This window comes from Mya arenaria, chromosome 4, assembly GCF_026914265.1.
Source record: "Mya arenaria isolate MELC-2E11 chromosome 4, ASM2691426v1".
Taxonomy (NCBI): domain Eukaryota; kingdom Metazoa; phylum Mollusca; class Bivalvia; order Myida; family Myidae; genus Mya; species Mya arenaria.
Window position 1 is genome coordinate 142428 of NC_069125.1, and position 18114 is coordinate 160541.

General features: G+C 35.6%; 2 protein-coding genes across 3 annotated transcripts in view; both read left to right on the forward strand.

The window, feature by feature from the left end:
- Positions 1-443: 443 nt before the first annotated feature.
- LOC128231805 (tumor necrosis factor receptor superfamily member 11B-like) overlaps positions 444-18114 on the forward strand; it is a 39209-nt gene continuing 21538 nt past the window's right edge. Inside the window, exons 1-2 of one of the 2 annotated variants that reach the window (XM_052945005.1) lie at positions 444-907; positions 4927-5365. In XM_052945005.1, coding sequence (XP_052800965.1) covers positions 4945-5365 — 421 coding nt within the window. In that variant the 5' untranslated portion in view covers positions 444-907; positions 4927-4944. Of the gene's footprint in view, positions 908-1192; positions 1271-4926; positions 5366-18114 lie in introns of those variants that run through there. The other variant, XM_052945004.1, reaches the window with a different exon arrangement.
- On the forward strand, positions 8610-9645 carry LOC128231807 (uncharacterized). The gene is made up of 2 exons (XM_052945007.1): positions 8610-9346; positions 9572-9645. The coding sequence occupies exons 1-2, from the start codon at positions 8906-8908 to the stop codon at positions 9602-9604; spliced, it is 474 nt and encodes a 157-aa protein (XP_052800967.1). The 5' UTR covers positions 8610-8905; the 3' UTR covers positions 9605-9645.

Genomic DNA, 18114 nt, shown 5'->3' on the forward strand with positions numbered 1-18114 from the left:
AAATGATTTTTGCCCAATAACTTAAGTTAGGATTGATAGATATTGACGAAAGTTGGTGTGTAGGTAGCTTATGTGAAGAGCTAGCTTGGGATTGCTATTGAGGGGGGAGGGGCTAAGGTCAATGTCACTGTTACTTAAAATAGAAAAATGGTTTTGCCCAATAACTTTAGTTAGCATTGACCGATATTGATGAAGCTTGGTGTATATGCTTATGTGAAGAGCTAGCTTGAGATTGCTTTTGAGTGGAGAGGGGCTATGGTCAAGGTCACTATTACTTAAAATAGAAAAATGGTCAAGGTCACAGTTACTTAAAATAGAAAAACGGTTTCTGCCCAATAACTTTAGTTAGCATTGACCGATATTGATGAAACTTGCTGTGTAGGTAGCTTATGTACAGAGCTAGCTTGGGATTGCTTTTGAGGGGGGGAGGGTAGTCCAAATAATTGTACGTTGGCGGATTTTTTTTTAGATTTTTGATATGGCAAATCCTTCACGTACAAATTGTTTAGTATCAAAAGTGGGTAGTTGTTCCGATCAGGATTCCGGGTTAAAGCATATAGAGTCTATAAAATATCATAAAAACAAGAAATATTACCAGATAATGTTATTTTATATTAGTTCCGTACACAAAAAATAAATATCCAACTTATAATTATGAGTTTGACGGCTTTTTTTTCATTCCATTCTGTCAAAACATAACGATATATACATGAAGGGCACCTGCAAGGCTTCAGGGCACAGTTTTAAATCGCTCGGAACATTTCGGCCATGGCCGAGTTGTTACGATTGTATAACGAGGTCTATCTCGAAGCTTTGTCGGAGGAGGCCGAGTTATTACGATTGTATCGAGTTGTTCCCCTTCGCATAATTGTTTTCTGTGTCAGTCAACTTTCGTTTTATTGGAAAGGTAAACAACTTGTTTTAATGCATTAAATGCTTGTTTAGTGCAAAATTACACCTCACTTACATGGTAAAATATGAATATAACTCTTAATGATCAATTTCAACCATAAAATACTTGACTTAAAACAATTTCAATATTTTCAAAACACCCCCGTTTGTTGCACATTCCCGTTTAGACGTTAGGGATTGGAAGAATCCCGTATAACACGTCTATTATTTTAGACTAGGGGGGGGGGGGGGTGCGGTCTAAGGTCAAGGTCGCCTGTTACTTAAAATAGAAATATCGTTTCTGCCCAATAACAAAAGTTAGCATTGACTTTTTACTATCTTCATTCATGGTTGTTACTCCATGACATTAGACTTCCAGGTAATGTTCTTATTTAGTACATGTGTAAACGGTTTGCCAACACAGTGGTTCATTTTATACGAAATGTTACACTCCTTACATTTTTAGGCCAGCTTCTTTCTAGAAAGCTAAACAACAGCAAAAATAATAACACACAAAAATATTCATTCATTGTACATATTTAATAATGATATATTACTGAGCTTTGAATAAATAAATTGAAAGTTATATGATAAATATTCCAGCTGTACTTTGAAAAGAGCTAAATATGTTAAAAAAAACTGTGGAAAAAATTCAAACACAACTATTCATTATCAGTAATATTTCATGTATTAATAAGGGGAAATTGCTTTAATTATAATATCAACTTGAAGTCAACATATGTATTTTACTAAATAAAGATATTACTTTGTCAATTACCGATGTTGTTTACAGTAATGCTTTGAATTGAGTGTTTTTGTAGTGTCACGTTTTTTTGTTACACTCCTGACATGTTTGGCCTGATTTGGGGGTATAACATGTTTTACCAGTGAAGCTATTCCAGTCAAACTACCCAGACTTTTATATGACATAGACTAACAAGATATATTTGAAAGAAGAAATTATGATAATTTGTTTATCATTCATTTTATTTAGGAAATCCTCAAACTACGCATTTTTTAAATAGCCCATAGACTGCTCATCCATCTGTCTTTCCCTAATGTCAACTTCTTAGTGTGTAACAATGTATAAAACTATAATACATTGAGGGTGCTGTGACATTCTGCATACAACAAAACAATACAAGTAATGAAGTGTTCTTTCAATTTCGAACACATTTTTAGAACAAATTAGTCTTATTTTGTGTCAAATATCATTATATCAAATTCCTGTTCACGCACATATAACAGGTGCTAATGTCTAAAATTCCTTGGTGGTAGATGGATGGATGAAGAAAGTATGCTAGTGACGTCATGTTCTGCCCTTTGGTCAAACTGCTTCTGACCCAAAACAAAATGGTCTCACAATATGTCCTGCCCTTGGCTTAAACTGTTTCTGGCCCTGATCGTTTTAGTATCTCACAGTTCGTCCTGACCACAGGTGGAACTGCTTTTGGCCTCGAACGAAATTGTTAGTCCTCTCTTGTTGTCCCCCCCCCCCCTTCCCCCAACCCAAACGAATGGTCTGCTTTGGATCCCCTGATATTTCCAAACGATTAACGAATGAATCACTTGGGCCCTATGTTGTAATAAGGCGACATATTAGGCTCTGTGCTAACAAGGCCTTATAACAACGTCCTTGCTCAGTACAGTTTTTGAAAGTTCAATAACGTCTATGGTTTTAGGAGTTTTTTAGACTATCTGCGCATGCGCGCAGGTATTCTTAAGACCGCAAACTCCAAAGAACTACCTCTATTCATGTCATTTTAACCAATTTTTTTGTCTCAATGCGCTCTATGTTTAGCAGAATGACGTCGAAACCATAAAAATAGATTGTTCGTATTGCAGTCCGAGTATGAGTTTGCTTGTTCGGCTATTTCCGCGCTGTAATTATGTATCCCGGCGTTTTATTAGCAGAATATAACTATTTTTAGATCGGTATATTTATCAGATTAATGAGGGTCAAAATAATGGAGGCTCTGGCAGAAAGATAACATAAGGATTTTCACTCAGATATTAGTTAAGCCCATGATGTTCAAAAAATTATTACCGTCCGCAAGTGTCGCATCGCCTGCATGATTTGTTATTTCAACCTGACGTGACCCTGAAGCACGCTTCTTTGTAATGGTGTATTTTTATTTTATTTTTATGAGATAAGAAACAAAAATAATTGTCTGAGTGTTAGAATAGTTGTATCTCAGGTTTCGCGTTGCTATTGCTTCAAATACTATACATTGTAATTTACCTGCTACAAAATAACAAGATACTATTCATTCTTTGATTTTAGGCGTTTATACTTCTGATGAGATGTTTTCCTTTTTTGCATAAAGGCTTCGTTCCGTTGTATTCTTGGCATAGTTTTAGACATAAGGCTTTCAATTTATATAAGCACACATGCCCTGATACAACAGTGAGTCATTCATACGTTTGGTGAAGCAAAGTAGTTCGGATTAAACCTCTAAAGCATCCAAAAGGTACGAAGCATTCATAACAGAACAGGTACTTACATAAAACATTAATAACATTAAATTTATCGATATTTTTCGAAAAATGCACAATCATATTCTCATTCATAGAACAGACAAGTTCCGATAATCTAAAAATAGTTTCAACTACATTAACTGACCGATATTCTAAACATAGTTTCTACATACATTAACTGATCACATGTTTGTCCTCACTGCGGGAAAACGACCATCTGATAAGCTCTGCATTTTGAAAGGTATTGAATTGGCACATTTAAAGGGAATTATTGCTGAAGTTGCTTTGAAACAAATGATTTTCCTTAAACAAAACGTGTATGCTCATAAAAGGAAATGGTATATATGATGTATTATACTTTCCTATCATATTATATCTAATCAAAGCAACGAAAAACCTTTAGAAACGATTTAAAGGGGCATGCATTGTAACATGAAATACATTGGGTTGGGGGTTACAAATTGACACCAGACGCCATAAAATAGATAAAGATATGTTTGTTTCCTCGCCCAATTTGGGCACAAGCTCTCTTGACCCTCGGCACAGTTTTCGCTTTTATGTATGTGGCCTTCACCCATTGCCATTCCCATTGTTCAAATAAAACTTGCAAGTCTAACATCTTTGCCTGCAGATAGTCTTTCAGCGCATCGCGCTTTGATTAACATAATACATTATTATTAGAATAATACAAAACAGGTAAAACACTTTTCATATCGCAATATATTTATAAACTCCCCAGCTGTAGACCAAACTGTCGATATACCCATAATGACAGGCTTTGTCTCAACTATAAAATGCCAGACTTACTTAAATATTTCAGCTCAAAATGTAATTATTACCATTGCTCTTCTTATCAAACAATACGAGCAAAGTAAAACTAGAAATACTAGATTTTAGAACTAACTGAATAACCTTCAATTAATTTTCACTCCAACTCTAAATTTACAGATCTCTCAAATAAGATGTATATATATTGAATCATCCAACTGTTCCCACCAAAAATATAATTTGAGTGACTATGGTCAGAGATTAGATCTTAATAAGACCAAGAAAGACAACCATGTCAATTTAGTGATTGTAGATTTGCTTGTTTTCTTCCTTTATATACATCAAAAAGAAATGAATTAAACATAACATGTAATAAAGTTGAAATTCAGACTTGGTTACATTACATCTCTTTTTCTCAATTTTTAGCTGAGGTTTTGCTGAGTGTTTTATCCATTTTACATGACAAACTGCTTCAATTTTGAAAAAAAAGTCAAATTCAAAATTATGAAATTGAAAAATGCCTAATAATAAAGAATGTAAAATTGATTGATAATAAATCTAAAGAGCAATAGAGCAAGGGTGTTGAAAATAAATTTAGCCCAGTATGTAATTGACAATGATAAATTAGTATTGTCCAAGTATCATTTTCATTTAAAGATAAGTTCTGTATTTCAGGACTAATCCATGACCAATATGAGATGATCATAAGCTTAGAAAATGACTTGTTTAATTTCAATTTAAGTTTTGTCAGGGTAACATTTTAATTAAGGATATGGTTCTATTTTTCAGGAACTCTACTTTACCAAAATGGGATGTAAGATGCAAGTGGCTTGTTGTGCGTTCATGCTGGCTGTTTCCACAACAGGAATCCTAGAACAGTTAAATGACACTCATTATCCAGTAGATTTTCAAGGTGAAACCATCCATTGTAAAATGTGTCCACCTGGCACTTTCTGGATTAAGCATTGTAGTCAAGACGGTGACAACTCACAATGTCAGAACTGTCCTGATGGAAGATTTAAAACGGATAATAATCGAGCGTTTTATTGTAGAAAGTGTACGGAATGTACTGAAAATGATCAACCATCAGGTGTGATTGTGGCGGAGGCGTGTACTCGGTCTCACGACACGAAATGTGGATGTAAACCGGGGTTCTGGAGAGAAGAAAGTGTCGGAGATTGCCAGGAAGTGTCGCCTTGTATGCCGGGACATGGCGTGAAAAAAATGGGTATGTTGTTTTGCATTTATCTCAAACCATAGGTACAGATATATTGTTACAAACGGTACTCAATAGGCTTGATCCTAAATGCAGAACTTCAAGGCATGTAACATAACATTTGAAAACAAAACGGATAGGTCGACCATGAAGCAAAGTAAGTAGTTTAAACGACTCAACACATGTTAAGCAGCCATCTTAATTTTTGTCTGAACAGCTTTTCCCTTAAATTGACGTAGTTAACGGTACTGCCTTTAAACAATATGATTTGTACTGGAACAAACAGAAAGCATCTTACCACTGTTCTTAGCTCTACTGGCCAAAGGCCAGAAGAGCTTATGCGATGGTAATGTGTACGTAGTATGTGCGTTCATGCGTCTGTAAACAATTTCTTGTTAACACGATACTGTCTTTTGATTGTATCTCGATGAAACTTGTACAGTAGTTAGGTATCCATTCGAGCTTGGTTCCTTTCGAAAACCAGCCAGATCCGCCCATGCATGCCTAGATTATGGGCCTTGAAAGTATAAAAAATCAGTGCATCTGTTAACAATTCATTGTGAACACGATACAGTCTTCAGTTTTGATTGTATCTCAATGAAACTTGTACAGTTTACTGTCTTTTGATTGTATCTCGATGAAACTTGTACAGTAGTTAGGTATCCATTAGAGCTTGGTTCCATTCGAAAACCAGCCAGATCTGCCCATGCATGCCTAGATTATAGGCCTTGATAGTATAAAAAAAATGCTATTGTGTAAACAATTGCTTGTTAACATGAGACAGTGTTCAGTTTTTATTGTATCTCGATGAAACTTGTACAGTATTTAAATATCTATAAGAGCTTGGTTCCTTCTGAAAACCAGCCAGATCCGCCCATGCATGCCTAGATTATGGGCCTTAAAAGTATAAAAAAAGTATGTGCGTCTGTAAACAATTGCTTGTGAACATGATACAGTCTTCAGTTTTGATTGTATCTTGTTAAAACTTGTACAGTATTTAGATAGATCCATTAAAGCTCGGTTCCTTGTGAAAACCAGCCAGATCCGCCCATGCATGCCTAGATTATGGGTCCTGAAAGTATAAAAAAGGCTATTTTTAGCTAAGTCTATTTTTAGCCAAGTCTACCTGAGCGAAATCTATTTTTAGCCAAGTTTACATGTAAAGTCACAATTGCTTGTAAATATTTGTTCAAATTATGCCCCTGGGGTCATAACTGGCCATGCCCAGGGTTCACAGGTTTGGTATACTTAAATTAGGAAATGTTAAAAACCCTTTTGTCTGAAACAGCTATGCAGATCCTTGCTATTTTGAACAAGGCTTTATTTAGTGGTCCACTACCATGGTTGTTCAAATTTTGCCCCTTGGGTCAAAACTGGCACTGCCACGGGGGTCACAAGTTTCCTAGCGATTTATTTAAGAAATAATTTCAAAAACTTCTTGTTTCAAACCACAAGGCCCATTACCTTTGGTATTTGCTGTGGAGCATCATATGATGACCGTCTAGCAAAACATTTGAAATTATGCCCCTTGGGCAAAAGCTGGCCCCACCTATTTTGACTTACTTTTTAATTTTTAAAGCTACAGCAATGAAATTTTGACTGAGTGCACAGTTTTGCAAACGAGCATCAATGTTGTCCTCGGATGTCCTTGACTTTGACCTTTTGACCAACTATTTTATTTTTTAAGCTACAGAAATGAAATTTTAACCATGAGTACAGTTTTGAAAGCAAATATTTTTTACCCTCGGATTACCTTTACTTGGCACATATTAAAATAGTTCATGCAACTAATCTGCTTACAACACTTTCTGTCCTCAGATGTTTAACATGCAGCGTTTATTAGCTAACCCAAACACAAACAGTGTATATGTTGCCTATTAGCCATACGTACATGTACATGCTCTGGATTGAAAATGACCACAAGAGCCATGCCAGTAGAGAATAGGCCCTCTTGGGCCTCTTGTTTTTAGCTCATCTAGGCACAAAGTTCTTCTTACAGTCTGAAACCATGCGGCCCATTCGCTTGATATTTGGAATACAGCATCATGTAGTGGTCCTAAACCAAGGTTGCTTAAATTATTGCCCAGTGGTCTCAGATTTTCTATGTATTTATATATATGAAGTACTGTAATATCTTTGAAAATCTTCTTCTCTGAAATCGCATGGCATAGACCGTTGATATTTTGTATATAGTCTCATCTAGTGTTTTTTAACCAAGACTGTTTCTCTGAAACTGCAAATCCATGACCTTAATATCTGGAATATTGCCTCAAGTAGCGGTCCATAACAAGGTTGTTAAAATAATATTCCTTGAATCAATGCTGACCCGCCCTGTTGGGGTGCCAGGTTTTCTATATACTTGTAACTTACATAATATGGTAATATTTAGAAAATCTTTTCTCTGAATCTGCATGGCCAAGACCATTTATTTTAGTATGTAGCCTCATGTAGTTGCCTTTCACCAAAATTGTTCAAATAATGCCTCTTGGGTCAAAGCTGGCCACGCCCCCTGGTTTCTAGGTTTTCTGTATATATATATATATATATATATATAAATATATATATATATATATATTAGGGATGCAAACATATTCGAGATCAAACATTTGGTATTCGAATGTCAAAATCGGTATTCGATTATTCGATGTTTTGTTGTTGAATAAATATATATAACAACCTGGTTGTTGTGTTTAAAGTTTGTTTGTCTTGTTTTTACAACGATTGGCCTATACTGCCAGAGGTGTGATATGATGACAATACACTTAACAGGCATATTTTGTCATTTAGGGACATATCGTCGGGTACTATAAAAGTCCCTGTAATTTTACAATAACTGGCCATAAGACAAGTGACACAAAATATCAATTATTTTCGGTAAATGCCTTTGCCAATTAAGGAATAAACTAGTTCCCGAGTTGGTTTGTTTTTTCCATAGTTTTATTTAGTAGGGGTCAATCCCAGAACGAGCCTGCTCGTCCTACGGGAAGACCCTGCATTGACATTTATCGCCATTCAACCAGAGTTCCCGTTGTTTACAAATATGAAGGCACATGAAATGTAAGTGAAAATATTTTGCTTTTTACTTTGTTCATAATGTATTAAATTTTGCTTTCTGAAATGAGGAATATCAGAGGCACATTTGGTGAAATTCAGGATCAGCCACACAGTGGTTACGACAAAATAGGGATAAAATGCCCCAATCTGATTAAAATCATATCCCCTATATTGCTGTGCATGGGGATCTGACCGGCACCAATTGGAGATCACCATCGCGTGACGTAACCATTAACCAATCAACGCCTAGCTTTCATATAGCGAAAACGAAAGTAGAAGTCGAAAGTTTCTATTTTTATCGCTGGAATTTCCGAATTTTTAGTGCGTAATTTTTACAACGTGTAATTCTCACACACACCGTCTGTGAAATCGCCATGTCAAGATCGTGAAAGTATTTCATTGTTTTGTTTGATTTGTTTGCCAATATCTCGCCCTAGACCTTACGTGAAAAGATCTCATCACCAACATTAAATATTTGGTTTACTGTAACTGTACAAAATGGCAGAGTTGACAGTTTCCACGCCGAAGAAACATCATTTGCAAGATCGATGTGTTTTGTGTGGGATGGTGTTTTGTAATGTTGAAATAACGCCTTCTGGCAGAAAAATAAAAACGAGCGTGAACATGAACAAAAAATTGAAAATAACGAAACAAACAGTTGATGATCTGCATTTAGTTATTGATATGGACCTGACCTCAACAGATGCTACTGGGATTTGCATTAAGTGCAATCGACTGGTGAAAGGGGTAGTTGAAAAATTGCAAATTATTAAACAGACCCTCAACGAATCCATTGGTTATAGTCGTAAATTAACTGTGAAACGTCTGCTGTGGTCCCCTTCAAGTTCCAGTACAACACAACAACCTATGAAAAAAGTATTCAGTCCTAAAGTGCAACTGTGGCCTAAAACAAAATTGAAGAGTGCATCGGAGTTACAGGTAGGTAACTAGATGAATTTAAGAAAAATTGAAGAAAGTTGTGTTTAATCCATTGTTCAAACAAAATTACATGAACAGTGGCTTGCCAGTGTTTTGTTTTCAGACAATTTTTGGTTTAACACCCAGAAACTGATTTAAGTCTAGCAGAAGACCCCAGTTTAAAGCCTCATCCGAAAGCCTGGCAAATGGGGAACAATGAAAAAGCATTCTTTAATTTAATTTCAGACGGAGCTGGGCTTTAAACCCTGGAAATCATGATTTTGAAACCTCTGGACCACTGCAACCCCCTTTCCAACAAGGTGCCGCCCTACCGCCTAGTAGAATATTGTTTATAGATTTCCCCTTCGTGTACAGAAGATCAGGATTTTAATCAGATTGAAAATGCCCCGGCTTTTACGTTAGGGAATACTATTATAGTTTTCTACAACTTTTAAAAGATGTATTTTCGTAATCGAATATTCTAATATTCGTTCGAAAGAATTACTGAATATTCGAATATCAATTTTGCCATTCGTTTGCATCCCTAATATATATATATATATATATATATATATATATATAAATCTTTAAAATCTTCTCAGAAACTGCATGGCCTAGACATTTGATATGTAGCCTCATGTAGTGGTTAGTAACTATTTGCATCCAAAGCAACCAGTGACTACCTTGGCAACCAATGACTTTCTAAGTAACCAATGACTTCTTTAAAGTAATTGCTAAATAAAAAACATAACCACAAAAAAAATTGTGCATTATTTCGAAAGAGAAAACAAAATGAATGTGAACCATACTCTCTACATGTGCAAGTGGTTTTTGGAAATGAAATCAAATTCAATGGCATTTCAAGAAGCGTGCATTTATATGCAAGATGTTCGTATCAAGGCAGTAACTGTGAAGTGTTAAAGCTGCTTACAGATGAACCATTTTGACGAAAGTTGATGTTTTATGCCGAAAAACTTCAATTTTTGAACGTTAATATTAAAAACTGCGATCTTATATTTTGTCACCAGTCTTATAACACTGGTATCCATATGTTTATGCAAAGAATTGTTCATTCCAAGACAAAAAAAAAGTCGTGAAGACGTTCAATCTGTGAGAGTGCAGCTTTAATTACTAGTTGCCCATTATAATTGCTCTTTGTGACTTTTTTCTTGTCTGGAAGAACTTTTAACTTTTTACAGAGTAATTATGTCTTCCCCATTCATGGGGAGACATATTGTTTTTGCCCTGTCCGTCAGTCCCTCAGTCTGTACGTCACACTTCATTTCCGCTCAATAACTATAGAACGCTTAGACCCAGGAACTTCATACTTGGTGTGCTAGTTGGTCAAATTTAGCAGTTATTTCGTATTTTTCCATTAAAAAAAGATTACTGGGTATGTCTACCAGGTAGAATTCATTCCTTATGCGTGATTGGCTAGTCGGTGTTATCACGTGATATTACCGAGGTAGGTGTATAGCTTAATTACAGTCCCTTTAATACGGGTGAATAAACCAAACTTCACGGTCGTCTCCAGTCCAAAATTACAAATTTCATGGCCATCATTTATTTTTTCTCAGCTATGACCACACAAAAGGGGAGACAAGCCCTTTTTCAAAAAAGCAATCTCTAGTGATGTTCCAATGATCGATTATAATCGAAAATCGATTGTTTGGGCCTGAAATCGGCGACAATTGATTGTATGTGGTTATAATCGATCATCGAAAAAAAAAATTAATAAGTAGTAAGTGTTCAGTTGTCTTCAACAAAATGGCTGATGAAAGCCACAATGAGCAATAAAATGAACTTTTTTTTATATAAAAGCTCTTAATAACTTCAATCATAGACATAACGTATATGCATATACCGTATTATATCATGTATAGGACGCTAGCATAGATAGGACGCAGGCAATAAAATAGTGGAAAAAACGGGTAAAAACCCTTAATATATAAGATAGGACGCAGTGGAAAAATGTCAAAATCGGAGCCGAAAAATTGAGGTTGGTAAAGCATTTACAACATATATTGAAGTGAAAAACAAACAAAAAATTGTATATAAGGCATAATTCGATAACTGTCTTATGTATTTCGATAATTATCGTCGTATTTCGGTAATTTAGCGTACACAACAATGATATAAGTCTTGACATTTTGAGAACATTCACAGCATATTATAAGACATACAAATGGGCCTTCTGACTGACAGTCAACCGTTGCAATAGTCCCCGACATGCTTTCTGAATAACAGTCAACCGTTGCAACCGTTGCAATTGCAACCGTGTATTGTCAAAACTGATGATTGTTTTGTTAAGCTGCGCGGATTAAAGCATGTTGGCATAATTAATGCGTGTCCCTAATTAGTCTTGCCAGCGGAAGGCACGTCAGGTAAAGTGTGAACAAACAACCATACGGTATTTAACTATCACAATAGTTTGTTCTATTGATGTTTTTCTAATGACAGACAGCGGGTGTTTTTCACACCTTCGCACATTTGAAAAGATTTGATAGTGACAATAATGCTACTTTGCGTTATGCACATTCTCATGTTTGTTTTCAATTTATTTCTCAATAAATCATTTTAAAGTAAACATTCAATATATTTCTGCGTGTGGTAACTTCGTGATTTTACCTATATCAGTTGTTTTCTTCGGTGACGCAGTACAAATACTTACTATTACCGCGTTCTTTCCCGGTCCGATATTTTCGACCTGAAAAGGACTTGGAAAAAAATGGGAAAAACAAATGAAATTCTAATAGCATAGAAAGGACGCAGGCAATTTTTGAGACGATAATTGGGGGTAAAAAAGTGCGTCCTATGCATGATATAATACGGTAATGATAAAAATTTAATTCTGTACATTAATAAAACTACAATTCAGGTTCTATCTAGTATTTAAAAATACGATTGTACTATCGATAATCGGTTACGTGAGTGGAACCGATTATCGAAAGTAAAATTGGAACCGGTTCCCAACACTAGTAATTGCCCTTTGTAACTTTTTTATTGTCCAGAGCATAACTTTAAAACAACTGGATGTAAAATTTATAAAAAATTCATACAATCGTAAAGTACAACGACAGAAAGTACATTGTATGAGGACCATAACTGTGTTACTTATCATTGTCCATATTGTAACTTCTGAATTACGCAATGAATTTTAATAAAACAACAACCAGTGGTAAATAACTATATATTGACTTAGAGTGAGGAAATATTTTAGAGTTATATGAGGCATGCCCCATCTGGAAATTTTATTTGATTCCTAGATTGTCTTTTAAGTGTGCAAAATTTTCATTAAATTTGCTACCAGCACAAGCAGACAACACCATGATGTTTACGTTGACATTTTTTTATTTAATTGAAATGCGTTAGATTAAGTTATATAGTAAGTCGGCTGGCACGCAATTATATTGTCAAATTACTATTATTTGTTTACTATCCCGATGTATTCGGTATCAGATGTCAGAATGGATACCACGCTAGTCAAACATTACGCAACGTCTGGCCTTCTTTGCAGTACATTATAAAGTTACAGCTGTTTATTCTGTGATGATTTTGAAACTTAATCCCAATGTTTGTGATAAGCATTGGCAGGTTCTAAATGACAATTCAAAAAGTCTTATCTTGTGGAACATGCTATGCTATACCAAAAAAAACTGATACAGCTAGGGTCCGAGAAAAATACATGGCTGCAAAATAAACCAATCACGATTTTTATTGTGGGTCAGTGGCAAAGTTTTAATTGTATAATGACCGACACATTTTCTTTGGGACTGATAAAACTTTGGAGGCTGTCAATAACCGACACTTTTTTAACTTTTGTGATTTCTACACTTTAAAAGCCTTTGTATAATCATCACCAAATTTGGTTTGAATGTGTATTGGCATAATTTCTCTGACAAGCTTAATAACCAGCCATATTGCTAAAGTCACTTGCTGTTTACTTATAGATATTACCTAAAATCGTTCTTTGCCGATCAATAATTTTAGAATCCTTTGACAATTCATCACCAAATTTGGTCAGAATATGTATGCACAAAATGTCTTAGTCAGGCTCGATAACCAGCCATGTTGCCTCAGTCGCTCCAGAGTGTCTCTTAATTTTGCTTTTACAGTGTGAACTCACTAAATTTGGCTTTGGTACAATCACTTACAACAAACCTACAACAAACTAGGATGGGCATATTTTGTGACATTTGACGCTCTTGTTTAAGAGTGAATAAATTTTCAGCGACGATTACCATATTGCAAATATCATATTATCATTTGCCACTTTGTCTTCTATATATATTAAAGTAGCTTGTTTCAAGTTCCGCAACCTTATTAAGATTGTGGTAAACAGGGTATTGATAAGACAGCAAACACTGACTATGGATTTGTCTGAAACGACCGTTGGCGTGTTGCATTTAAGTAATGAGGGCATGAAGTTGAGTTGTTTTATCACTTCCCTGTTCAATCCAAGCTCTATCAAGTGTGTGTGTACTTGAATAATTGTCTTTGACTTCTGCTGTCAAATATGGCTTTGTATGCTCTGACTGCTCATTAAATGTACTAGTAGGCAAGTATTGTGAAGCCTCAATATAGTAATCAGAGGTTCATGTAAACAGTCTTGCTGATGCATGTGCGGAGCCTGTTCAACATTTGAGCTGACTTCACTAGTAAAGAAAGAAGAGAGGACTTTTCAATAACAATAACACATCGACAAACCTTTCATATGTATCATCATATGCGAACCATTTCAGTACATTTAAATAGCATTCACTATGGCCAACCTACACCAATTCAAAAGTGATAACTCAGTGTTACATGCCTTTTTCTTTTATTATTAACACATGACAGTGTATCAACGCCTGGTTATACCATTTTAGACTATTTTGGCTTACTTTCCATCTTTATAGGTTTTGAAAGTGAATGATTTGTGATTTTAAAAAAAATGACTGAACATTCAGTTTCTCTAACGTTGTTTAAGTTAAAAGGGACTAGACACCAGCTGATTCAATTGCAAAGAAAGGAAAATTGTCGAACACTTACATAAAATTGAAAGCATTGTTTACAACTAAAATATATATTATGATGACAGTTTAGTTTTAACTACCTATCTCTTTCATAATTTAAATGTGATATGATAATATATTAAAGTATTATTGAATATAAATATACAATTATGTTCTGACTAAATTATCGTAGTGTCGTAGTGTATACGGTACTTAGTTTATCCACTGATTTGTACAGGTCCTCAAAACACACATTGTCCTTCATGCTTGGTGGCCGGTAGACCCCAGAGGTTAACCATTTTGACTTACCTATGATGACCTCAACACTGATAGTTTCTATTTTTGATTGAGAAGAATTATGAGTTATAATGTTCACCCTGTAATATATATTATCTAAAACAGCACCCACTCTTGACTTGGAGGTTGGGTTTGACCAGTAGATGACCCCTATTGATTTTGAGATTCATCTGGCCAAGGGTCAAGGTCACATTGACCTTAAATGATAAAAAGTTGTCCGAGTGATAACTCGACAGTGCCTTCACCCCTGGCCCTCAAACTTGACTTGGAGGTTTGGCCTGACTAGTAGATGACACCTTTTGATTTTGGGGGTCATTGGGCTAAATGTCAAGGTCACATTGACCTTGATTGATAAAAAGTTGTCCGAGGGATAACTCAACAATGCCTGCACCCATGGCCCTCAAACTTGAATTGTAGGTTGGGCCTGACCAGTTGATGACTCCTATTTACTTTGGGGTCATCAGATCAAAGATGAAGGTCCCAGTGACCTTGAAGACAAACAAATTCCTGGACCTATGGTCATCTACTTGACATGAAAGTTGGGCCTGACCAGTAGATGACCCCTCTTGATTTTGGGTTTCATCGGGTAAAGGTCAAGGTCATAGTGCCCTTTAAAATGAAAAAGTTAACAAAGCTTCTCCCAGTGATAGTTCAACAAAGCCTAGACCAATGATTGTCACAGTTGACTAGAGGGTTGGGCCTGACCTGTAGATGATCCCTTTTAATTTAAGGGGTCATCAGGTCAAAGGTCAAGGTCACAGTGATGTTGAACATAAATAGCTTGTCTGTGTGATAACTTGACACTGCCTGCACCTGAGACCCTAAAACTTAACTTGTAGGTTGGGCCTTACCTGTTGATGACCCCTATTTATTTTTGGGTCATCAGGTCAAAGGTCAAGGTCACAGTGACGTTGAACATAAATAGCTTGTCTGTGTGATCACTTGACACTGCCTGCACCTTTGCCCCTTAAACTTGACTTGTATGTTGGGCCTAACCAGTCGATGACCCCTATTTATTTTGGTCAAAGGTTAAGGTCACAGTGACCATGAGGGCAAACTTGACCTTTGACACTAAAAAGTTAACAAAGCTTCTCCAAATGATATCTCAACAAAGCCTGGACCTATGATCATCAAACTTGACTAGGGGGTTGGGCCTGACTTGTAGATGACCCCTTTTAATCTAAGGGTCATCGGTTCAAAGGTCAAGGTCACAGTGATCTTGAATGCAAAAGCTTGTCTGTGTGTAAACTTGACACTGCCTGCACCCATGGCCTAAAAACTTTGAGGTCCATACATATTTCATTCATTGTCCAAATAATCCTGACAACATGGCGCTGAGGGGGGCATAATGTTTGACAAACATCTCTTGTTGGTATTGTTTTACCTTTAGAATTTAAATCAATAATGGCTGTCTGCTGATTTTTTTTTTAAATAAATGTATTGAAATACTGCTTTTTCATAGGACAAAAGAAAATGTTGACCACTAAATGTTTCAAGTTGCAGAATTAAACCTGAAAATTGGGAAAGCTGATACATTAATAATTCTTTTTTATTAGCTACATTTATTTAAATATAATTTCAGCCAATTTTGCCATGTTTAGTAATGATGACGCGATGATGATATAAATCTGTTTTTCGGCTAAAACACGGTATTTGTCCACCTAAGTGTCTCACCAAGGTGGAAAAATGAACTTCCATGCAGGGCCATGAAATTTTGTCCATTTTTAGTTTAAAGTTTCAGTCATTGGAAATGATATTTGTTTTCTTACAGTCGCTTTTATAAATTTATTTTTTTGGCGACTTTTACATACAGGTCAGTGTAAGGTTACAGACACTACAACAGGCATATAACAACAAAGATTTTAATGGAAACAAGACTGTATTATTCAGGTTAACACAGAAAACTAACAATTAGAATGTTAACAAACAAATGCATAAAATCTCTGCTTGAGATAAGCATAAAAAAACATATTTCATCCCAGTTGCGATGAACTCTAAAAATTGACAAAAATGATCACACAACTTTAACTGTAACTTTTAAAGTTTGTAGAACCAAGTGCCCCAAGCACATTGTTTTTCTAAAATAAACACTTTTCCTATCAAGTATAGTCAGTTTCTGCTGTTTATATCAATAGAACATATTTTTTGTATGAGATAGAAATAGACTGCACTACGGTTACGGACTCTACACATTGTAAGAACCAACACATTTTCTATTTGAAATACACATGTTTGTGTATTTTCAACAGATTAACTTTAACTTTGCTGAGTTCCTGTGTATTGAATTTAAAATGACCTCTTTCATTGACAAGTTCAGGAGCTTCTAGCTTTGAAATGATATGTTCTGTTGGCTCCTGAGAAACACTTTGAAATCAGCTTCTTTGGGCACACAAGAAACGCAGCGCTTTACTTTGTCATATTTCTTTATTTCAATGCTTTCCCATTGATACCATGACACCATCCCATCTCTGTTCTTTTCTTCCATAGTCGCCAAATACTTTTGAAGGCCTTGTACTCCACATTTTTCACAATTTCTTGACACACATTTTAAAGATGGCTCTTGTTCATAGCTGCAGAATGTTGCATCACTCAGACTCTTCTTATCAATCTTAATGTCTTCTGTCATGTCAGTCTCTTTTACAACTCGTTTCAATGTTGTAAGTGCTTCTACTTTCAGGGCTACATTACAACAAGTCTGGCACAGGCATGACCGTCTGCTTGTCTCGGACACTTTCTTTACATTAACTGGTTTTAGTTTGCTGAATGATGTAAGTCCTATTTTATGATTGGGGTTTCTTGTTTTGTATAACTTGTGTGCTTCTTCTAGTGTCATTGTCATCACATGTTTCTGTAGTGTTTCTTTCATACCAGTCTGAGTTTTGATTCTAACAACATCACGTTTGGATGGCACCTCTCTGCTAATTTCAGCACTCAGGTAGAACTCTTTCACTGATTGTTTCACATGATCACTTATCACATCACATCTTGTTTTTCTCTGTTTCTTTTTCCACCATTCATTTCTCATCTTCCTTGTCTTGTAAGACACATTGAAATATTTACTAACTGTGATCTTTTTGTATTTCCTTAGTACTGATTCACGTATTACATCATATGCATGTTTCTTTTCTCTGTCTTTTCGAACACCAATGTTTACTTTGGAAATACTTTCTTTCAAGGAATTCACTATAGCATCTGCTACTTCAAGTTTCTTCTTACAAGCTGGTGTCATTGTTACTCCTTGGTCAGAAAGTACTTTGGATGTTGAAGGTGACTCAATAAGCTTCTTTAAAATGGCGGCTTTCTTCTTTGGTGTCCTAGGCAGAATGCCTTTCACCATTTGCGCTCGTCTGTATACTGTTGCACGGGATAAGTTACTTTTGTTCTGTCTGCTTTCTCCATGACTGTCATTTTCATCAACTGTGTTAACAATTGGAATTGTAGGAGACTTAAGTTTAATTCGCATTCTCCAGGCTTGTGTTCGCTTCACAGCTTTTTTCT